Raw genomic sequence first — 24,797 nt, 5'->3', positions numbered from 1 at the left:
TCTTAAGTTTTTTTAGCATGGCCAAGCCCGGTCCTAACAGGCCCAAAACCTTGGCCGACGCTACGTTGCCAACTCTCAGAGAATCTAACAAACTGTGTAACTCGTATGACTAAGAAGTCACATTGTCATCAATGATGGAAGAAAATTAAAAAGTCCCAAGAAAAGCATAGCCACTCACTTCACCACAACTACAACTGTGGTGCAAGAAATGTGGGGGGTTGAAGTGGGCCACGTGCCCACTAAAAGACAATGTGTCCGATAATCAAGGTCACTCGTGAACACGGTAACAATTTGGACGGTCAAAAGACACAAGCATGCTCTTTCTTCCTCATGCAAAGTGAAAAAGAATGACACCTCCCTTTCTCTAATTCACCAAAAGCGCCCCCTTTTCACTGGGTGGCGTGGGACTCAAGTTATGGCTCGAAATTTTGTCGTCCCGTGGGAGCATTTTCACCATGTGCTACTATTCGGGGGACTCCAATGTTTTAAGTCTTTTTTTTGAAAAATTGGGGATTTGGATCTAAATTTGCAATTGGGAATCGGTTAGGTCAATATGAATTATGTAAAAAATATCGGTATCAACCCGTTCTTTTTATGAACCAACCAGTTTCAGCTGTTTCTAGCAGGTTCTTTGAAAAAACAAGTCATTTATATCAAAGAACCAGCCTGAACCAACCCTATTATTTTTTTAGTTTTTGCTGACCGAAAACAGTTGATTCAGGTCGCTTCTGATTCTATCATGTTCTTTTACAGAACCAACTGGGAACTGACCAAAATTAACCCCACTTATTTTTTTAAAATTTTAAACTTTTCGGCTTGTTAGACTAGATCTCCAATCCAATTGCAAACATGCCAAACTAGATCGGAAATTCATGGAAGCGATCCAATTTTTTTGTTATTCAATTTCTTCTTTGTTGCCGAAGGGAGAAAGTATACAATATGATACTGCAGGAGTACGTGCAGCATGCAAGGGTATATACAATACAATAGAATAAAATGATTTTTAGACCGCCGGCATTTAGAAGTGTTATGTACTATCAGAATGCAAAAGGGGGGACATAGATTTAAGTATGAGCAGAGAGAGAGAGGGGGAGAATCTCGAGACCAAAAGAGGGGGGCACACGTGAAGGGGCCCAAGGAAAAGCAGGAAAATAGGAAAAAAAAAAAAAAAAAAGGCATGGTAGGGCCGCGTGAGTTGGATTAGACGGTCTCTTTTGTTTCCACTTGCTGTTTATTGTTTGTCCTGGTGCAATCATCGCCCCTCTTGGATAAGCCTGCACAGGACCATCATAATTTATTTTTATCTTTATCTTTCCCGCTCACATCCAGCTATCCTCCCACTTTCTCTCTCTAGAAACATTTCTGTATCGGTTACCAAGAATGACAACAATAATTAACTCGGAAGCGCAAGCACGAAAGCTCTACTCATCTCCCAATAATACTCTATTTTCCCCTACACGGGAAACTCCTGTTTGTCTTTAAATACCTAAAAATATCAGCCTTTAGCGGAGACCGCTCAACCATAAAAATATATAAAATTATATTTCTTATTAAAGGTCTCGATCTCAAATGTTACAAAAACTTAATGGGAACGTATTCAATAAGACTATTTATCTTTGATACAAGTTTTGTCGATCAAGTATAGTATTTGATAAGAGGTGCGAGTTAGTTAAAGTGGAAGGACTGAAAAAAACAAGAAACAGATCCAAAAATTCATGATTGATATTGATTCGAAAAGATATAGAGATTTATGGTCTCATTGAAGATATGACATTTAATAGAGCAAAATAAATGGTAAAAATTCAAGTAACGGATCCCAATTAATTGAAAAAAAATTAAAATAATGATAATGATGATCTTTGGTAAGAGGTGAATACAATTGATCTTGACTATTGATTGTGAAATTGGGTGGCTACTTTTATTGCATTGACCAAGCTCAAAGTTCAAATTTTTTTTTTTTCGAACTTTATAACACACCGTAGCTATCTAAATTCACATCACATCGAAGCTATCTAAATTCACATCGGATGGTTATAAATAATTATGACCTCATTACATCAAAGATAAATGATCTCATTGTATACAATCCCAAACTCAATATTATATTTTTTTCCCTTTTTTTTTTTTGGGTGATTCAATGGGGAAGAAAACCCTATCCATTTTTTCAAATAGTTTAGAAACCCTATCCAATTTTTCAGATAGTTTAGGAATGAACCTTTTTGTTTTGTTTTATTTTTAAGGTGGTAATAATGGAACCATTCAGCAGATTCAATGGGGGAAGACAGCCCCATCCATTTGTTCAAATAACTACGGTGTGTAATAAGAAAGGAAACAATGCAATGACTAGAGGTGCTACGACCAAAACTCAAACTCCTTTCCCTTTGAAAGTAACATTTAATAATTTTTAAGTGGTTTTTCAAAATTTTAGAATAAAAATCCTCCTAAATTGTTGGCTTGATTGACGGACTAGATTGATAGTGTTCTCTGGCGGGACCATAGTGTAGGCACCCTCCCGTCTCAATGTCTTTCGTACATCTCTCACCAGCAAAGAAAGCTCTACTTATATGTACCTCTAGATGTTGAATGTTCTCTCTCTCTATCAAAACCTAGAGAGAGAAAATAGTGGTGAGAAGTTCGACAATGGAGTTGGTGCTAAGGTGGATTCTCTTGCTGGGGCTATGGTGCTCACCAACTTTGGGCCACAAGACCTTCCTGGTTCACATGGCCAAGTCCATGATGCCTGAGAGCTACAATGGCGACCATCAGGCATGGTACATGTCCATCATGAAATCCGCCGTTCAGAGCACCGAAATCCTGTACACCTACGACACAGTTCTCCATGGCTTTGCTGCCCGGCTTACGGACGAGGAGGCGGAGCTCCTCCGGCAGCGGCCGGAGGCGCTGTCGGTCTATGAGGAAGCTGTTTATCAGCTACATACGACGAGGACGCCGGAATTCTTGGGCCTTGACGGTAACAATGGGCTATGGCCTGAATCTGATTACGCGACGGATGTTATCGTCGGTGTCTTGGACACGGGTGCGTCGCCTGAGAGCAAGAGCTATGTTGATGCGGGGCTCGGCCCTGTGCCCTCCAAGTGGCGGGGCGAGTGCCAAACTGGCAAAAATTTTGATGCCAGCAGCTGCAATCGAAAGCTCATCGGTGCTCAGTTCTTCTCGAAGGGGTACGAGGCGGTGATGGGGCCGATCGATGAAACAAAGGAATCGAAATCACCAAAAGATGACGATGGCCATGGCACCCACACATCTACCACCGCTGCTGGGGCGTACGTCGAACATGCGAGCCTGTTCGGGTACGCTGAAGGCACGGCGCGGGGCATGGCGACCCGGGCGCGAATCGCAGCGTACAAGGTGTGCTGGGCAGGTGGGTGCTTCAGCTCAGACATCATAGCCGCCATGGATCGAGCAGTGGCCGACGGGGTCCACATTCTGTCCCTGTCGTTGGGCGGCGGGTCGATCGACTACGATCGGGACAGCATTGCGGTGGGTGCATTTGGGGCCATGGAGCACGGGGTGTTTGTGTCATGCTCGGCCGGTAATTCAGGGTCCGACACGTACAGTGTCTCCAATGTCGCCCCTTGGATAGCCACCATCGGAGCCGGCACGCTTGACAGGGATTTTCCGGCATACGTCGCACTGGGTAATGGCCAGAATTTCTCAGGAGTCTCGCTCTACAGTGGGAAGCCGCTGTCGCAGTCTCCATTGCCTTTCATTTACGCTGCCAATGCAAGCAACACCACGAACGGGAACCTGTGCCTTGATGGAACGCTGGTGGAGGAAAAAGTGGCCGGAAAAATTGTGCTTTGCGACCGAGGGGTGACTGCGAGAGTGGCGAAGGGCGCGGTCGTGAAAAAGGCGGGTGGTGTCGGGATGGTGCTCGCTAATACAGCCTCCAACGGAGAAGAACTCGTGGCCGACGCCCACCTCCTCCCTGCAACTGGAGTCGGCGAAAAATCCGGCGAAGAGATCAAGTCCTACTTGCTGTCAGACAAGAATCCTACCGCCAACATCGTCTTCTTGGGTACCAAGGTGAACATCCGGCCGTCCCCTGTTGTTGCAGCGTTCTCGTCTCGAGGGCCAAACCCTCTTACCTCTGCCATTCTAAAGCCGGACATGATTGCTCCGGGGGTTAACATCTTAGCAGGGTGGTCAGACACCATCGGGCCGACTGGTCTTCCCAGCGACACGCGACGTGTCGAATACAACATCATCTCCGGCACATCCATGTCCTGCCCTCACATCTCGGGCCTCGCGGCCCTCCTGAAGGCGGCGCACCCTGAGTGGAGCCCGGCCACCATAAAGTCGGCCCTCATGACAACTGCCTACAAAGTAGACAACACGGGAGAGATGCTCCGGGACGTAGCCACTGGCCGCCCGGCAACCTACTTCGACTTTGGTGCCGGCCACGTCGACCCCCAAAAGGCCCTCGACCCCCGCCTCGTCTACGACACGACACCAACAGATTACCTCGACTTCCTCTGTGCCCTGAACTATTCATCAACTCGAATCTCAGCCATAGCCAAACGTACCTACGCTTGTGGCAGCGGCAACAGCGTCGGCAACCTCAATTACCCGTCATTCGCTGTGCCGTTCGAGACCGCGACATCGACCGAGAGCAGCACACCCAAGGTCTTGACGTACTCTCGCACAGTGACAAACGTCGGGCAGCCAGCGACATACCGGGCGTCCGTCATCGGGGGCGACCCTGTGAAAATAACTGTGGAGCCTGAGAGCTTGACATTCGGGGAGAAGGGCCAGAAGAAGAGTTTCACTGTGACATTCACGGCCGGGTCGTTGCCCTCTGGCTCGATGAAGTTCGCCACGCTCGAGTTGTCCGATGGAACACGCACCGTGGCCAGCCCAATTGCCATGACCTGGACCTAGAGTGGGTGCATGGGTCTTCTTTTAACTTTATTTTTACAGGAAACAAAATGGTTTCCCGTTCTGTTTGATTCTGGGCTTTTAGAATTTAAAATTAGGAGCGTGATGTCCATGGATGTGGCATGGGAGAGAAAGGGGTTTCAATCTGCCGAAGAAGATTCCTTTCTCTCTGCGCCAAAGTTGTGGACAAAGAACAACAGGAAAGTGAAAAAGCAGTAACAATTGGCTGTTATGTACCATTCCACATTATAATAAATAGCTGATAATCACTAATCGCTGACTATTCCTGGGCTTCCATGTTTCAGCCGTAGCATATTCCGTGGAGCTATGGTCTAAAATATGGAATAAACGAGTATTTCCACCATTTTACTTAATCCATATTTTATGGCCACAAACAAGTATTTTTACGATTCTACCAACCAGTCAATTCCACTTAATCCCTATTTCATAGCCACATATCTTTTCTTTCCGGCTAAGGAATTTCTACCAACCAATTAATTCCACTTAATCCCTATTTCATAGCCACATATCTTTTCTTTCCGGCTAAAGAATGGGAAATCTTTCTCCTGTTACATGAATCAAATGTTTCATTTTATCTGGGAAAAGTCATCTATTTCTCAACAATGTCTTTGCCATTAGATCCAATAGCGTTCCGTTAGATAGGAACAGATTTGATAAATACTGATAACTCTCAGATGGCGTATTAGAACGGAAAGATCCATTAGATAATGAACCATTGGTGCTAAGACATCTCTGGCGATGAATCAACAAAGTATTCACTTACTATCTTATTAATAAGTCCATGGGGAGCTCTAGAAAAAGTTTATATAAGGTTGCAATCTTAAAATGTAGAATTAAAGATTCACCTCAAAAATCCATTGAAAAATATTGTTTTAATGTCGAAAACCTCTCTAATTGATCTTCTCGACATCGAGATGTACCAATATAAATAAAATAAAATAAAATTTGAGTCTCTAAATAGTGCATCTTGCAATATCTAGACTCTCCATTTTCAAGATTTTTATAAGTTTATAGATCTAGTTGATTTTAACCATTTTTGAAGTTCAAAATTTTATAAATAAAATTTGGAGGTATACCTTAAATGGATTGTTTAAGGTTACAACCTTATAGAAACCATACTTTTTAAAAAATGCTCTCTACGCAACATAAGTCATATGTAAGGATGGTGACACATATGTATACGTATATGTCTTATGCTTTACATGTAAGGCATAAAGAATGTGGTCTTATCTATATTATATTATTAAGCTAGAGTTAAGGGATGGATGCAGTCTGAAAAATAAAAAAAAGAGCCTAATTCTATAGAGATTGTAAGGGACACTTCCATCATTAGAGAAAAGAGAGATTCTAATTATAGAGAGAGAATTAATCAGCATCTTTTATGACCTTTATTAATAATTAGTATGTGTATATATATCTTTTGTTACTTCTACATCATAAAAAGAAAATAACTAACTAAATATAGAAACAATGTCACTTGCTTCTACATCACAAAAAGAAAATAAGTAACAAAATAAAGAAGTAATGTCACTATACACACCTCGACATGGGGGTCCTAAACCGATTTAGATGGGGAACCAAATTTGAGAGAGAGCATTTTTCAAACCCAATCACACAACTTTAGGGATAGACTAATTAATAATAATAATAATAAGTAACGAAATAAATAAACAATTCACTATATGCACTTCCTAGAGGGGGTGTCCCTAAACGGATATAGATGGGGAACCAAATTTGAGAGAGAGAGTACTTCCATACCCAATCACATAATTATAGTGATAGACTAATTTCTTTCTAAAATGTTGAGATGAAGATAGAGTTAGAAAGTAGCTAAGGAGATGAGATATATGGAGAGAGATTTAATGAGAGGATCTAAATAGGTGATATATTCATCTTTTTTTAAAGAATATCTTTTTAAGGAAATAATTCCGCCAACTCCATATTGCTTAATATCTATCTCTTCATCGCTTCCAAAATTTTTCTTCAAGTAAAAAATCTACGAGATATTTGATACTCTCTAAATATATGAACTGTAAATAGAGATGAACATGTTAAAGAAAGAAAGTTGTAAGTTTTTTCTCTTTTTTTGAATAAAAATACGATATGAAAATATAAATAGAGATGAAAACATTAGGGAGAAAGCATCTCCCATCACCCAACCTTGCTTTTTTTTTTGGGTAAATTAGTGGGGGAGAAAGCCCCTTACCTTGTTTATATTTATTAAATAAGACGAAGTACAACTCACTATCTTACAACCCTATAATAGGGCAGTTGGGCCACATCATGAAATAAAGAAACGGAAAGAAAATTAGAAGATTAGCATGCCAAATGGTTTCATTTGAAAAAATTATAGCTTTTTTGGTAAGTACATCTGCCTCCATATTAGTCTCACGAAAAATATGATAAGTCGACCATGAGCGGTTTGCAAGTCTATATTGGTAATTAGCAGCTATTATGTGTAGTACCCATGGAGATTTATAGCTGCCCTGAATGACTTGTACCAGTAGAGAGGAATGGCTTTCGATCAGTAGACCAAAATAATCCATCCGAATAGCAAAATCCACACTTGCTTCCAAGGTTCGGAATTCTGCAAAATTATTTGAAGTCAGACCGAGGGATGGAAAATGCAACAAAGAAAGATCCATCATCCTTTTCAATGACTTCTCCACATGCCGGTGTTCCTAGGTTCCAAATAGAAGATCCATCAATATTTTACTTGAAGTTCTTAGGCTTTGGAAATGTCCACGCAATCGGAATGAGGGAATTATCTGCTACTACCATTTTTGAAATGTGATATGACCACTCTTTAATATTTGCAAGTTCACTAACATCACAAGTGATCCTTCTTATCATTTCTTCATGCCTACATTCCGTTCTTTGATACTTATGTCGATTGTGCTCTTCCCAGTGCATCCAAATTGCCATGAAAAATAAAATAAAAATCTAAATATTTTGAATTCCCTCTTACTTAAATCGAAAAGCTATCCAATTTCTTAAAGTAGATGCAATAGTTGAATCTGGATTGAATATTTTACTACATCTCCATGCAATCGATCTCCATATTCGCTGCGAATAAACACATTCAAGCAAAAGATGAAATATGTTATTATTATTAGCATGACAACAGGGACATTGAGGATCTTTAGAAGACAAGACAATTCCTCTTTGCTGCAAAATATAGTAGATGGACAGACAATGATGAACGTCCAACCAAAAAAATGTTTTTACGTTAGGGTGGCAATTTGAAGACCACAATGCTCTGAAAATAAGTTGGGGGAGTCCATGTGTCGAATAAACTGCCAAGCTTCTTTCATCATAAATAACCCATTAGAAGAGTGGATCCATATAAGAAAGTCCTGGTACACACACATACATATACACATATGTAATACGGAGTCCTGACACAACTTGATCTAAAGAGGGCTTCTGACTAGAGGGTTTGGTGGTAGGGGTAGGGGTAGGTAGGACTACTCTAGGGTTGTCCTATGTTTAGGACATAGAACAACCAAACTATACATTTGTCCTACATTTCAAACATTAGACCGACCTCTAATGGACCTCTGAACTATCAAACATCCCTACAGCAGAAGACAAAAAATTAAAAATGAGTCCGAGCGTGAAGATTTGTGAGATTGAGGAAGATAATGGAGAAAGAGCAGAGATTGCCTCGTGAAGGAAGTAGAGAGAGGGAGAGCTTTGAGATAAGGATGATTGAGATTGAGAGAGATATAGGAAAGAGTTCCTAATCGTCTAATTCCCTAGGGAAAAAAGAAATTTTTTTTACAAGATTGGTGAGATCAAAGACTTTCATTGTGATCTAGATTTTGCTTCTTCCGGAGTCAAATCAGGGGTTGTTATCCTTAAATCAAGAGAGAGAGCAGGAGATGGGAATGTGAAGAGCGTTTTGGAGGTTGCTGTATTAACGGTCAGAGCTGATAATGTTAGGTTCTTCTTTTGATACGAGACATTGGGATATTGAAGAAAGAAAAACCCAATATTCTCTTCACATAAGGATTCAAGTGACATTGATCCAGTACAAGTTGCGAGCCCTAATTTACCAAAAGATAAATTAAGCAGTCTTAGAGAGAGAGAGGAGCATCATAGTAAGAGAGATATGATAAAAGATGAGTGCTGATTGTTAGAGAGAAAATATTAAAGAGAGAGGGGGGAGAGAGACAATTTGCATGGCGAAGGGATAGAGAGAGAGAGAGAACAACCTTGGAGTCCCATCCACCATAGATGCAACGAAGCTGAGACAATCTGGCTGTAAGCTCAATGTCAAGAAGGATCTGAATACAACCGAGCAACGAAAATATAACCTTTTTGGTATGCCCTTCAATTTGGCTTATGATATCAATGATGGGGAGAAGAAGGGATGGAACCTGGTAAGCCATCTTTTGCTGAGATCTTGCGTACCCCTACAGGTACCTTTTTTCAAAGAAACCCTACGGTGCTTGTGAGCGATGAGATCATCAGAGAATGAGAAAAATGATTACTTTCAGCGATGATAGTTACTTTCAAAAGGGAGTTTGGTGAGATTGATTTGTTTAAAAAATGGGTGGATAGGACTTGGTCTTCTATTCCTAGTCTTTGTCGGTCCATTCTTGGACGTAAAATTATTTGTTTTCTTGGATCTACAATAGAAGCCAACAAAGTAGTCTCGCAGCACTTTTGAAAGTTTAGAGGTCTAGATTGTGTTGCTGATAAATGGGTTCCTGCTTTAGAGACTTCTATGATTAAACGAAGATCTTATTGGCTTGTAGTGTCTAGTATTCCAATCATCGCTCGGTCTTCTACTATTTTTAGAGTTGTGGCCAATCTTTGTGGTCGTCTTATTAAGATTGATTGAAATCTGACTAACTATCATTCCTTGGTCTTTTTGGTGGAAATGCGAGGATTGCAATATCCCAAGGAAGGTATCCTTAAGCTTTAGGCTTTCGATTTTAAATTATCCTTTACAGAGATCAATGTATAGAATGGAAGAGTTGGGGTACCACCTCCGATAGCGATCCATGTATAGAATGGAAGAGTAGGGGAATATTAATGTTTATCAGAAAGTATGGAATGATGAGTTCAATGGACGAATTGCAGATCCGATTTGTGAGGTTAGGGACAGCCACATGGAGGATGGAAAGGAAGTCAATCCTCTCTTCCTATTTTTAAGAAAATGCCTTTTTTCAAGAAGCAAGTATGGATTCTTAAGAATAGAAAGTTTGAGGTAGCGTCCGTAGGAAATATGGATACTTCTATTCACGATAAGGGGAATAGGGTGATCTCTATTTTGGATGGAAGCAAATATTTTTTGGATTCTAGTGAGGATTCTCAATTTGTTGAAGGCTATGATAGTTTTGCAAAAATTAAGAGAAGGGGACGTGATTCATTGAATGAAGAGATGATTGAGGAGCTCGTACATGAGGAATGAAGTAAGGAGCCTTGGAAAGGTCATTGCTCAGGGACCAAAGATGTGGAACCTTTAAGCAGCAGTGCTAATTTTTTGTTGGAGAAAGAACCACCTACCTCTAATGCTATGATTGTAGATACTGTCTGCAAAAATATTGCCTTAGTAAAGACGGTTTTAGAAAAGGAAGGCGGTGAGTTGTTGCAACCCATCTGTTAGAGTAAAGAAAAGGCCATTGCTTTGGCTAATCTTCTGTTTTAAGCTGATAAGATCTTTGCCTCTTTGATGTTTGATATGGTAGAAAGATGGTTTCCCTTTAGGAAGGCTGCACATAAAAAGGTGGTTCCAGTCTAGCCAAGGGCTTCACTTGCAGAACAAGGGCTACCAATTGTTGTGGCAGATGACATTGGGGACAATTATCAAGTTATACTTCCACCATCTGAGTCGGGTACATTATCTCTTGATGGGCAATTTGACGTCTGGTTTGGAGAGTAAATTGTGTTTGTGCCACCTTTGAATGTGTTGCAACTGGGGGAGGTTGAACAAGGGGCATTAGAGGGTTATGCTGCCAATGTTTTAGAATTCCCTCGTCAAATGGAGGCAAGAGGTGAGGCGAATATACTAGAAAATATTAGTGTGTTGAATAATGCTGATATTGGTGTTAGTGGTCAGGGTTTTGTTAATGGAGGAGGTGAGCAAGTGGCTGGAACTTTTGTTGATGTTGTTATTGGTAATGGGCAAGACAATGAAGTGCAATTATCAAATTCTGATAAGGACAAATGGAGATGTTCTTAGTTATGGGAGTTGATTTCCGTTCAGCCTCACACGAGGTTCTGGATGAGAAGAGAAAAAAGTTGAAGAAGGGAGGGTTAAATGATCCAGAGTCTCAGCAAACTCTGGTTTCAGTGGGTAGGGACATTTTTTTGGATACGCAGGCTGAGAAGATGAAAGGAAAGATCCCATTGCAGGCTACTAGGCACTCTGCCAGAATTGCTGCCAAATCAAAACCAAGAATTCATGATGAGGGGGTGGTTTTTGGTGAACCGCCCCAATTTTTTTCCCTAAGTAATAGTAAAAGTGTTGATTCTATCGATGGTCCATCGATCGATAGGATTGAGCCAAATTCTAGTGCTAATAATTAGCTGGATCGTCCGGGGGCTAGGGAGTGAGTGCAGAAAGAGGGAGGTGTCGTGGTTGGTGAGAAAGGAGAAGGCTGATATCCTAATGCTTCAAGAAACCAAGCTCCCAAGTCCAATCTCAGGTATGTGCATTCTGTGTGGAGGGGAGGGGAGGGGAGGGGAGGGGAGGGGGGGGGGGGGGGGGGTTTATGACTTATTTGGGACGCTATTGCATTTACAGTTTTGGATGTTATTGAGGGAGAATTTTTTGTGGGTGCTATTTTGGAAGGTTCTTTTGGGGATTTCAGATGGTTGGTTGTTAATGTTTATGGTCCGATTGATATCTCTATTAAATCTGGTTTTCTCGATGTTTTGATTAATATTATCTTGAGCTATGATCTTCCTATTTGTTTTGGGGGGGATTTCAATTTCATTCGATGGCCAGATGAAATTAGTTCCAACACTCCTCTCAATTCTTATATGCAGTTATTCAATAATTTCATTCATCGTAATTTGCTGATGGATCTTCCGTTGAATGAGTATGGCTTATTTGGGATGCTACTGCATTTACAGTTTTGGATGTTATTGAGGGAGAATTTTTTGTGGGTGCTATTTTGGAAGGTCCTTCTGGGGATTTCAGATGGTTAGTTGTTAATGTTGATGGTCCGATTGATCTCTCTATTAAATCTGGTTTTCTTGATGTTTTGATTAATATTATCTTGAGTTATGATCTTCCTGTTCGTTTTGGGGGGGATTTCAATTTCATTCCATGGCCAGATGAAATTAGTTCTAACACTCCTCTCAATTCTTATATGCAGTTGTTCAATAATTTCATTCATCGTAATTTGCTGATGGATCTTCCGTTGAATGGGACTGTTTTTACTTGGACAAATAACACGGGGAATAATTTGATCATGAGTAAGTTGGATAGATTCTTGATTGATGGGGCTTGGGAATCTCAATTCCCATTAGCTAGGGTTAATGCTTTGGGTAGATTTTCATCGGACCATACAACTATTCTTATTCAGACTGAAAGCTCTGTTTTGGGACATAGGCCTTTTAGAATGGATGTGGTATGGTTGGAAGATCATGGAGTGCATGATATTGTTAGAAATGCTTGGATAAGTAATGATGTTATGGGCTGGGCTGGCTTTAGACTGTTTAAGAAGTTGATTATTGTTAAGCATAAGTTACTTCAGTGGAAAAAAGAAAAGAATTTTTGTATAACTAATAGGATCATGAAACTACAAATCGTATTCAAAAAATAAATGTTTCTTCTTTGAATAATGGGGTGATTATTGATGTTTTGGCTATGGAGAGGGTGAATTCGGTTAGTAACTTGCATAATTTGATGATAATAGATGAGCTATATTGGAAACAAAGATCGAGAGTCAAATGGTTGAAAGAGGGAGATCTTAACACTAAATTCTTTCACTCTATTGTCAATGCCAAGCATAGATAGAATGATATTTCTGGTATTGAATTTAGAGGTACAGATAATGGTAATCATGTAGCATGGGAGAATGATTTTGTTAACCATTTTAAAAAGGCCTTCACTAGTGAGCTTCATTTTCGGGCTCATTATGAGGGAGTCCCTTTTAAAATACTCTCACCGGTGGAGGTAACGTTTTTGAAAAGGAGGGTGGATATGGATGAATTGAGACATGCTGTGTTTGCATTGCCTGGAGATAAGGCTTCTGGCCTAGATAGTTTTCCTTTGATTTTCTTTCATAAATTCTGGGATTTTCTCAAGAATAAAGTTTTGTTGATGGTTAATGAGTTTTTGCTTAGGGGATCATTGAATAAAGGTATGAATTCAACTTTTATTGCTTTGATCCCTAAGAAATCCTCATTGTGAGTATCAATGATATCCGGACGATTGGTCTTTTGACTAGCCTCTATAAGATCATCTCCAAAGTTTTAGCTAAACGATTAAAAATGGTTCTTCCTTGTATTATTTCAAGCACTCAATCGGCATTCATCAAGGGTAGAATGATTATGGGTGGGGTTCTGATTGCCCAATAGTGCATTTATGCAAGAACAGAAAATGGGACACTGGGGGTTATTATTAAACTCGATATGAAAAAAGCATATGACTGTACGTAATGAGTAGTATTGGATGAAATCATTAAGGCAAACTTCTCAAATTTGGTTAATGCTTGTCCAAAAGATTTTTTTCAGGCTTCTAGGGGCATCAGACAAGGAGACCCTTCATCCTCTTTACTTTGGTAGGTGAAGCATTCAGTTTGATGATTAAAAATGTAGTGGGCAGTCATATTTTTTTCTGGCTTTCAAGTTAGCCGTAGCGGTCCATCGAACTCTCATTTATAATATGTAGATGATATGCTGGTTTTTTGCAAGGAAAATTCTCAACAAGTGTTTAATATTTGAAGATTCTTGAGATGTTGTGAACTTGCTTTGGGTCTAAAAGTTAATTTCACCAAAACATCTATTATTGGGGTTTGTTGTGATCAAGTTGTAGTGGAAACATTGGTACAATTGCATCAATGTAAAGTTGAATCATTTCCAATTACATATTTGGGTATGCCTCTTTTAGATTCTAGGTTGCCTAAGGAGGTTTTAGATCCGGTGATTAAGAGAGCTAATTCTAAACTGGATATTTGCAAATCAAAACAACTATCATTAGGGGGATGAGTAACTTTGATAAGTCTTCTTTTTCTAACCTCCCCATTTATCAAATGTCAATGCTTCTCATGCCTATAGATATCATCAAGAAATTGGAAAAGTTGATGAGGGATTTTTGTTGGGATCTGATGATGAAACGAAGAGATATCATCTTGTTAGTTGGGATAGAATTTGTACACCCAAGCCTGAGGGGGGTTTGGGGATTTGAAAATTAAAGCTTGTCAAGCAATCCCTAATTGCGAAATGGTGGTGGTGGTCGTTGAATAGGGATGGTCATCTCTGGATTGATGTCTTGAAAGCCAAATATGGAGTTGATCCATGTTATAATATGGTTGCAGTAGGTCATGTTGGTAGACGGACAACCATTTGGAGGATTATAGTGTCCATGCGATCTTTTTCCCTTTGCCATTTAAGATGGACGGTAGGTAAATGTGACATGGCTTTGTTTTGGCATTTGAAATGGGTATCTGACCTCCCATTGAAAGTACTTTTCCTTGATATATATCATAGAAGTTTGCAATAGATGGCTACCATTCATGAAGTAGGTAGTTGCAGTGGGCAGTCCACTGTATGGAATGTTACTTGCTTATATAATAGATTACCTAATACTGTCGTTGATCAGTATTTGGAATTGCAAAGCGTCTTGGGGAATTGTTTTATCTTAAGTTTTGAAGAGGATGCTGCCATATGGGAGTTGGAATCCAATGGTGCGTTCTCTGTAAAGTCAGCGTATGATATTTTGTTCAATGATCGTGTAAGATGGAATCAGCCTTTTTTAAAAGATATATGGAGTTCGAAAATGCCTCATAAAGTGCAGGCTTTTATTTGGATTTTGGCGCAAAGTAAATACTTAATAGAAGACAATTTACGAAAACGATGTAAGATCACGGTTAATGTTTGTCTTTTTTGTAAATCTGATGAGGAAACACATGATCACTTGTTTTTACTTTGTCCGGTTATTTCTGCACTATGGTATTAGGCTTTACAAAAAGTTGGGTTTTCTATGAATCTCCCTTCATCTGTTTGGCATATTGTGAATCAATTGAAAATTGTTGGAGTTCCAAAGGTTGGGGGAATTCTTTGGAATATTTTTTGTGGTTCATTATTACGGGAAGTATGGGTTGAAAGAAATAAGAGGACTTTCGAAAGTGTGGCAGTGGATTTGGCAACCTTAAAGAATAAGATCTTATTCAATACATGGAATTGGTTTAGAATTACTAAAGAAGGATGGGGGATTTCAAGAATGGATGTAGATGATAATCTTGATCAATTAATCTCGTTAAGATTTCTTAAGGTGAGGCCAAGAAGCAGCTGCTAGCCTCCTTTGAGTGGTTGCTTTAAATTGAATGTTAATGGCTCTTCTATGGGAAATTCAGGTAGGGCTGGGGTGGGTGGAGTATGCAGGGAATCAAGTGGGAATTTAGCTTTCGATTTTGCAAAATCGTGTGGTGATGCTACTACGAAGTATGCTGAAATGGCAGCGGTCCTACAAGGTATCAAGCTATGGAAGGAGATGAGCATAGGGGACTCTCTATTTGTGGAAGGGGACTCTAAGAATGCGAGGGGCTGGTGTAACTGCTTATCTATTACAACTTGGCATATGAGATATATTTGGTTGTACATTGAATAATTATCTGCTGGCAGCAACATTACCTTCAACCATATATATAGAGAGGCTAATACTTTGGCAGATGCCATTGCTAAGAAGGGGTATCCCTTCCCTCGTTAAGGGTTTCCCTTTCTTTGTTCTAATGTTGGTTTCCTTTTTCATTTTCTCCGCTGTTATGGTTGTAATGATTGATTTAAATAATATTCAACACTCCTGTCAAAAAAATATAAAAAACGAGTCTAATATTTTAAAAAGTAGAAAAAAAATAAGAAAAAACAAAAAAAGTTGGGCCTCCGGACAAAATTTAGAAACAATAAATCATTACATAATACCATAAATTTTTCCGTTCCATACGTAAATTTTCCTAAAGATTCTTTTTTTTTTTAAAAAAAAAAGATCCCTAAAACATATTCGTGACAATCTCTATCCCATATACAATGGATGTCGCGCCCTCACGTTGATCCATGGAAAGAGTTCCCATGGACCTACCTTGCTAGAGGAAAAACACGGTCACGGGAAAAGAAAAGAAACAGTATGCACCCCATGAGCGCGCAATGTGCTACTCCCACCCAAGACACCTAATTGCTTAGCTCTACACCCTATAAAATACACACAAATAAAACCTTCCCAAGGAGCACTCATCGCTCTCTCAACTCTGACCAATACAACACCATCCTCTGCGTGCAACCAAGTCAAGAGGTGGACCGAATACGATCCCATGCCCTAACCCTAGATTGAGAGATATAGGTCCAGAACCAAGGCCTAAATCATGCTATACATTGATTCCAAGTGAAAGCAAAACATTTTCTAGGTCCAAGACCAAGACATAAGTCATGCTAAATCCCTAATGGTACGTAGTTTCCAAGTAAAAGCAAAACACTAGGGTAGCCTCTCTCTCTCTCTCTCTCTCTCTCTCTCTCTCTCTCTCTATATATATATATATATATATATATATATATATGGAGTTATGTTAAGGTATGTAAGTATTTCATTAATATGCTCAACATTTTTGGACACTCGATACTCTTACCTCATCATGCATTAACATTTTTATTTAGAGGTATTTTAAGTAATTATACAAAGGCAAAGTAGAAATTCATGATAGAAAGAATAACATTTATTAATTAGTTGAGAATGACATCATATACATGGGGTGTGACATCACCCACATGAAGTATTAAATTACACTAGTTTTTTTTATAGAAATATCTATTCAACCATTCCTAATGATAAAAAATGTATTTACTAAGAAAAATATTGCTTTACAAAACAATGCTATATAAGTATCTAAAATTTGTTGAGTGCAATTATAAAATACTCTATAATGTGAGTACCTTAATGAAACACATATGTTTGTATAAGGTTGCAACTTTAAAAAATCAAATTAAGACGAACCACCAAATTTTATCATAAATATAATTGTAATGTAAAAAATTCTTAGGATGGTCTGAAAACCCATTTTCATATCGAAATATAAAATTTTAAACACAAAAAATGGTTCAAATCAAGTAGATCTATAAACACTTGAAAATGGAAAGTTAAGATAATGTATTGCAAGAGACACTATTTTGCGGACTTTCATATTCATATATCTCGATATCGAGATGATCAATTAGAGGGTTTTCCACCATCAATATAGCCTTTTATGATGGATTTTTGAGATATACCTTAATTCTACATTTTAAAGTTGCAACTTTCTATAAACTTTTTCCATATATATAGTTAGATGAGTTGGGCTTTTCTCAACAAATGATGCCCTCATCTCTCTTAGGGGTGGCAATCGGGTCTCACCGACCCGATCCGGATCTGGGATTGGGTCCAAGTTTTGAATCCGATAGGTTAGGTCCGAGTCCAAATGACAAGTCGAGTATGGACCCTTCAGGTTGGGTTGGACCCAGGTCGAGGTTGACCTGATATGACTAGACACGGTATAAAATATATAAAAATATAAAACATGTATAAAAACATTCAAAATAATTTTTTATTTTTAATTTATCAAACTGGATCTAGGTCGGCAGGCCTGAGTCCAAATGACTTGGCCTGAGAGCTAAGTCTAGGTTGGGTTCTAGTCCGGGTAATACCTAATCTAGTCGGGGCCAACCCAACCCGATGCCACCCCTAATCTCTATAGGCAGGTCCTTGAGTTTTTCTTTTCGTTTTCCGTGATGCCCTCATCTTTACGCATGCAAGGAACACCGTGTGGGGTAGAAAGCCCCAGTATGGGCATGAAGCCTTTATGCAGAGACACTTTTTGTGCCTTTTGCCTTACGGATAGGTTCCCCTCAACAAGCATTTTCTTCCTAAATGGCTACCCCATAAATAACTGTTGTTACTACTCCAACAGCACTCAGGCTTGACTGGAATATCACTGCAATGTCTACCTCATGGCCTTCCTTACTACCACTACTACTCTCTATCCCTTTGCTTGGTTGCCATGTCTTTGTAGATGGAGGTGGCGCTAGGATCTTGAGCTACGACGGTTATGGCATTGGAACTAGAAACCTTCTTAGTGAGTTTGGCCATGGGGATGGTAGTATTTATGGCTCCGGTGGTGATGCTAGTAGGGGAGGTGGTTATGGAGCTGGCTCTGGCAGCGACAGTGGCAGTGGCTACGATGGTGCTAGAGTGGAAGGTGGCTATGGAGCTGGTAGTGGTAGTGGTAGTGGCAGTGGTAGTGGCTATGGTGGTGCTAGTAATGGAGGTGGCTATGGAGCTGGGTCTGGGTCTGGGTCTGGGTCTGGGTCTGGGTCTAGCTCTGGGTCTGGGTCTGGGTCTGGCTCTGGCATTGGGGGTGGCTATGGTGGTTCCAACACAGGTGGTGGGTATGGAGCTGGCTATGGAAGTGGCTCAGGCTACGGCCGTGGCTCTGGCAATGGAGATGGTGCTGGCCACGGTGGTGGCCATGGCTCCGGGAGTGGCTTTGGTAGTGGCTATGGCTCTGGGGGTGGCTCTGGTAGTGGTTATGGCTCGGGTGGTGGCTCAGGTGGAGATTATGGTGCAGGTGGTGGCTCTGGTGGTGGTTATGGTTCTGGTGGTGGGTCAGGTGGTGGCTACGGTAGTGGTGGTGGTTTTGGAAGCGGTTATGGTAATGGTGGTGGCTCAGGAGGTGGCTCTGGCTATGGTGGTGGCTCAGGAGGAGGCGAAGGCTATGGTTCTGCTGGCTCTGGTATAGGCCATGGTGGTGACTACGGCTCTGGGAGTGGCAGTGGAGGTGGCTATGGAGGAGGCGCAAGTGGTGGCTATGGGTCAGGTGGTGGAGGTGGTGGTGGTGAAAGTTATGGCTCCGGTTCAGGTGGGAACGGTTATGGCTCAGGTTCTGGCTCTGGCTTTGGCTCCGGCTCCGGCTCTAGTTCCGGATATGGTAGGGGAGGAGGAATGGATGGAGTGGGTGGACGCTCAAGTGGCGGGGGCGGTTCGGGTTATGGTTCGGGCGAGGGCCATGGTGGTGCTCCTAGCAAGCACAACTAGTAGCTGGTGTTCGGAATGGAAAGAAAGATATTGAATTTTAAGAATAACGTGAACTTTGTAGATGCAAATGTGTCACTTTTGCTTATGGATATTATCCTAATGCTCTCTCTCTCTCTCTCTCTCTCTCTCTCTCAACGCTATCACTTGGAGATTTTGATAGGGATAATGATTATCCTAATACTACTATGTACATGTTCATTGCCACCCTTAAGGACCACTTTTTTACTACTGGAGTTGAAACTATCTTAGGAGCTTGAAGTTAATAAACCTATGGAAGCTGGAATCTCTTTGATATCTAGATCTAGACAAAACTATGACAATATGTCTGGAATTTTTGGAAGTTTGATAACCTTTGTTTGATTGAACCAACAATTCTATAAAACCTAGATATCTAAAAATTTACTAGTTTTAAATGTTCTTCGTTTTCATTAATGAGAATTTGTGTTTGTTAAATGGAAGAGTTTCAAAATCATAGCTCGTCCATGGTAGGTCTAACATATTGGATGATCTACATCTCATAAAAAGAAAAAATTATGGGGTCATAAGTTCCAAAAAAATTGATTGTTGGGAGTATATCTAAGTATTTCAATTTTAATTTCTCATATAAATCAGATTGAGCTAAAATTTAGGCATCCATACTACTCACTCTCTTTCACATATTTTTTTTTTTGGGGGAAAGTTAAGGATTAAGATAATATAGTTGTAAACAAAATGAGCTTCCAAGAAACTGGAAGCTATATACAACAAAAAATGGGTACCCACAGGTTGGGATAACTATACGACAACCGTCTAAGGTGGAGAAAAAGCAGCAAAACCAGTAGCTTAATGAAGAGGGGAGGGGGGTAGGAACCCCAACATGGTATGGACTAAGTCTAGAAAAATTCACTTAGTCGCTTGCGTTTGTAGTGTCCTTCATTGCAAGAGAATTTGCTTCTGAGTTGCTTTCCTGCCATATGTGGCTCCAAGAGACAATGTCCCCTACTAAGATGGGAAATTTCATTAAAGATCAATATCAAGGACTAGGGGCAAGTCGTCGAGCTAGACGCCCAAGAGACATTACTAGAATTGCGTTCGAACATGAGCTCCAAGAAGGGTCGAATTGTTTGTGACCTTCAAGAAGGGCAAGAGCCTCCGCTGTATGGGAGTTAGAGTGGCTGATATGTTTTTGAAAAGGAGGTTAGGGCAAGGCCTTCATGGTCTCTGAAGGGGCCACCAATTCCAGCAGGTCATGGGTTGCCTAGAAAGCAACCATCAAAGTTCAATTTTACAAGGCTAGGTTCTGGTGGTCTCCATGCAAGGGACATGATGTTGGTAGAGATTAAGCATAGCCCGCAAACCCAAGTGGAAGGCAGAAGGAGGGGAACCTTTTGAAGCTCTTTATTGTTACATGTCCAAAATATGATTGCTCTGTCCCCTAAAAATCATGTTAGTTTGCTCATTCCAGATAGTCCAAAGGAGGGCTTTCCATATAATCCTTTTAGAGGAGAATTCTAGATTTGGCTCAAGGGAAAGGAGGGAGAGACGAGAAAAGGAGAGGGATAGTAAGGGGGGTCACCCATTCCCAGTGGAACAGTTGGAGAAGAGCTACCCTCAGGTAATAGGCAGCAGGGCAATGGATGAAAAGATGAGCATCGATTTCCTCTACGGCCATACGCATGGCACAACAATTTGGGATTGATAGGCCTCTTCTCCGTAGCTGGACCACTATGAGGACTCCCTTCGAGTGGGCTCTCCAATTAAGAACCTAAATTTTGGGAGGGGCAAAGGAGGACCCAGCCTTTGCCATGATGGAGACTGGAGCATGGGGAAATGTGGGGGGTTCAAGGAGCTTTCTATAAACTGAAGAGACATACAAAGTATCGGATGGAGCTAGGCACCAAATGATCTTGTCGACAACTTGGGTTGGAAGGAATGTAGAGCGAAGGAGGGAAGATAGTTCAAGGATTCCTGGAATTCAAAGTCTGGGGGGTTTCTCCTTAATATAGAACTCAAGGCTCAAACAGACCCTTGAGTAGGGAAAAGGTATAGTAGCATCTCGATTAAGAGTTAGATGAAAATGAGAAAGAAAATGGTCTTTGAGGGCAGGAGTTTCCTATCCAATGGTCAAGCCAGAATCTAGACTTTCCTATCCAATGGTCAAGCCAGAATCTAACTCATGAGCCTCTTCTTGGGTAGAAGCGAATGTTACCTTTAAAGAGATGAAGGGCAATGGGGGGAGCATTGAGCAAACACGTCTAGATGCCAGAGGACCTATTGTTGGCTCAACAATTAGGTAGCCAGGAAGATTGGTTGAGATTGTATTTGTGGTAGATGACCGGCTGCTGTCAAAGGCAGCTTGAGTTGCATAATGCCACCACCACTTCCTGAGCAAGGCACTATTGACATTTTTTAGACCACAAATGCAAAGTCCACCTTGGTGACAAGGTAGACAGAACTTGTCCCAAGAAATTAGGTGGAATTTGTGCTTGTCATCGCCGCTAGCCTACAAGCAGTTTCTCATGAATTACTCGAGGCAGGATCCAATAGACGACATTTGGAAGAGAGACATTTGTTATATAGGCACATTAAATAGGATGTCCTTGATAAGGGTGACTCTACTTATCGAGGAAACTAAGAGGCCTTCTAAGTAGCAAATCTGCAGCCGAATTTATCAATAATATGGGGCCACTAGGTTTGTAGACTTTCTAATGCAAAGGGGAAGGTCGAGATAGGTAGAGGAAAGATTTTCAGATTGACAACCCCACTGCCAACCAAATCCTGGGTAATACAGGGATCAATGGCCACCCCAATTATCTTAGATTTGTTCGTGTTAACTTTGAACCATGTGGCTCACTCGAAGCATTGAGGAAGAGGAGAAGAATATCTACCTCTCAGGGGGAAGCATTGCAAAACACTAAGGTGTTGTTTGCATATTATAGGTGGGTTATAATAGGTCCTTATGGTCCAATATTGAACCTATGCATTAAATCAAATGAGAATAGTTGGTGGATGGAGTAACTACATACTTAAGCCACAATTGTAAATGCGGGTTGGATATGCAACCTTGGATCCACTTCCTCAACCAAAGACCGAGGCCAATTTTCGCAAAGGTTCCGTCAAGAATTACCTAGTCAATGCGGCTTTAGACCTTCCCCTAATTGAGTTTGATGACTAGGCCTGAGGTTTTAGATAGGTGCCTTAAATGGATGCATTCATGGGCAATAAAGGCACTATTGAGGACTTGACGATCATTTATAAAGGCGCCTTGTTCGGGGGAGATAATTGATCCCAAAACTTTTTAAGGCAAGAAACGAGGGCCTTAGAGAGGATTTTACAATAGCTATCATTAATAAGATTGATGGAAAAAAGTATTTGAGCTCTTAAGCCCCATCTACTTTCGGGACAATGGCTATGAAGGTGAAGTTAAGGGCCTTGTGGAGGGTGCATATCTCAAAAAATTCCCCAAAGAAAGCCTCAAAGGGAGCTCCAGAAGGAATCAAAGAAGGCAATGGGGAAGTCGGTAGGACTAGGGTCACGATCTTGGCCTAAGTCATGAATTGCCTTAAGGATTTCTTCTTCCGAGAAAGGATGTTCTAGCCAAGATGCCTTCTCCATTGACGGTTTAGGGCCAGAGGGGGTTGAGAAGAGATATTTGAAGAATTCAAGGATAGCCCCTTCGACCTCAACTGGATGTTCAAAGGTTACTTCCTCAACCTTAATGTGGGTGATGGAGTTCTCACGCCTCCTACAGTTGGTGATCTTGTGAAAGAATGCAGTATTGAGAGCCCTTAGCTTGAGCCACTTTAACTGAGACCGTCCGTACCAATATATCTCTTCATATTTGTGAATAATTTGGAGGTCTATTTGTAGACACCCCGATCTCGATTGTGGAAATCACAGCAGACCAAAATGTCCAGGCAAACCACCCTGATACTAGAACCATTCACACTTTCTTTAACCCATCCGTAAAACTAGACCTCAAAAGCCCCTGAAACACTCGAGCATGGCTGAAAGTGCTTGTGCCTTGAGATATGTCAAGACAATCATCAAAATCGCCAAATCAAGAGAAACTTAAAAAGAAAGATGATTTAGCGCCACTTCCAATGGTGTCGACGCATCTTCTAACAACGACAGAAGGCAGACAGAAGACAACATCCAAAAAATGGGCCGAATGAAAAGTAAAAGGCCTGACACCACTACTAATGGCGTTGGTGCCCCTTGAATTTTTGTGATACCGGTTTCACCTCAAAAACAACGGTGGTTTGCAGAAATGACGTAAAGTCGAGTAATGATGCTTGTCAATACAGACAAACATGTGTCATGTTCTACTTATGTGATCTTTGACGACGGTACGAACATATGTGTCGTGTTTTGGTGTACTAGGAAGTGTCACATCAATAGTCGAAAGTACGTGCATTGAAATAACCGTCAGAAGCCATCGCCACTCAAAGTGTTGTTGAAGGAAGACCAAGTGGTGCCTAACCCTGATCAGAAGCCCCAGAGCATGACACATGGCACTTTTGAAAATGGAGCAGCTCCAATTGGTGTCAGCGTCACTACCAAGGGCACCAAACCTCTGACACACCATCCACAAAGTTGTACCTAATCTAGGTACATGATAAGAAAGCATGTAATGCGGAATTTATTACTGGAGGTGGCAATTAATGCTGATTCAGACAGACCCGATGCTAGAGCGGTGGCGTCGGAAGCATTCGGGGTAGCACATGGGATGGATGGTCAAGATTGACCCCAAAAATGATCCACTGGCTGTTTTGAGACTGATTTGGTTATAAATAGGCCTCTTGACCTTAGGTTTTTGGGGGATTATTCGCATATAAGCGTGTAACCTCTGTAGAACTAAACTTAAGCCAAAGTTGAATTTCTGTAGATTAAGCACGTAAGTTTGGCCGAATTGAACTTAACAAAAGACTGAAATTCTCAAAGATTGAGTTTTCAAGCTTTGTTCAAAGTGTACCCTTACTAACCTGAACCCTATCCAACCTTTGAGACTAGAACCCTTACAACCCTCAATGCCACTTTAACTCGAAGACGACCCATATAATCATACCTTACGGGCAGTGTTTAAAAAATTGTTGATCCAGATCAAGAATCGTCTAGAGCGATCTGGATTCAAAATATATCGGGATCCATAAGAACCAGATTTTTTTGCATTAATTTATGATAAAAATTATACTCGTAAGCCCCAACTTCATCGTTCCCATCACACACATCATTACTATAGTATGCCCTCCTCTGCACACGTCGACAGAAATTGCTGTCGACCTCCCCACAAAGTCAACAACTAATTAATCATGCACTAAAGGTCCTGACTATATGGCCATTTTACCCTCCCATTGTGAGATGTGGGACAATTTTTGCATCATTTCAACTTGAATGGCAGGGAGAATCGTTGAGTCATGCTGGTTAGGTGCCTCGATCTTGCCCCTTGGATGATCTGGTAACACACGTCTCGGGTTTCGAAGGGAACCCGTGACTTGAGATCGTTCTCTCGAGAACCTTGCTCAAGAGCAAGGGCAGGTATACCAACCGATGAGAGAGGAATTTAATGTGGGTTTGGGACTTACTCGGGCTAGCTCGCGTGGGCGCCCTCTTAGATCATGAAGAAAGCCCCCCAGTTGTACAATGGTTCGGAATCTCT

General features: G+C 41.0%; 2 protein-coding genes and 1 long non-coding RNA gene across 4 annotated transcripts; 2 read left to right on the top strand and 1 right to left on the bottom strand.

Annotated features, from left to right (window-relative positions):
- Positions 1 to 869: 869 nt before the first annotated feature.
- LOC148779437 (uncharacterized) lies at positions 870 to 9,910 on the bottom strand. Of its 2 annotated transcripts, none has more exons than XR_016045333.1 (2): positions 9,138 to 9,910; positions 870 to 1,274 (listed from the first exon to the last, which is right to left on the bottom strand). It is a non-coding gene; the product is annotated as an uncharacterized LOC148779437 (long non-coding RNA). The 2 variants fall into 2 exon arrangements; XR_016045334.1 differs by lacking the exon at positions 870 to 1,274 and adding an exon at positions 8,002 to 8,498.
- On the top strand, positions 2,599 to 5,172 carry ARA12 (Subtilase family protein). Its single transcript, XM_006841934.4, has one exon. The coding sequence runs from the start codon at positions 2,641 to 2,643 to the stop codon at positions 4,900 to 4,902; it is 2,262 nt and encodes a 753-aa protein (XP_006841997.2). The 5' UTR covers positions 2,599 to 2,640; the 3' UTR covers positions 4,903 to 5,172.
- An 8,062-nt stretch (positions 9,911 to 17,972) lies between the features above and the next one.
- On the top strand, positions 17,973 to 19,264 carry LOC148779436 (uncharacterized). Its single transcript, XM_088852891.1, has one exon. The coding sequence runs from the start codon at positions 18,065 to 18,067 to the stop codon at positions 19,157 to 19,159; it is 1,095 nt and encodes a 364-aa protein (XP_088709017.1). The 5' UTR covers positions 17,973 to 18,064; the 3' UTR covers positions 19,160 to 19,264.
- Positions 19,265 to 24,797: the final 5,533 nt, after the last annotated feature.

The sequence above is a fragment of the Amborella trichopoda genome, chromosome 12, assembly GCF_054954075.1.
Source record: "Amborella trichopoda isolate Santa Cruz 75 chromosome 12, AtrichopodaSantaCruz75HAP2 v2.0, whole genome shotgun sequence".
NCBI lineage: Eukaryota > Viridiplantae > Streptophyta > Magnoliopsida > Amborellales > Amborellaceae > Amborella > Amborella trichopoda.
The sequence above is the reverse complement of the archived record's forward strand: the minus strand, read 5'-3'. Positions and strand labels throughout refer to the sequence as shown.

Coding starts and splice junctions, on each gene's coding strand:
- ARA12 (XM_006841934.4), top strand. CDS start 2,641: ATGGAGTTGGTGCTAAGGTGGATTCTCTTGCTGGGGCTATGGTGCTCA.
- LOC148779436 (XM_088852891.1), top strand. CDS start 18,065: ATGTCTACCTCATGGCCTTCCTTACTACCACTACTACTCTCTATCCCT.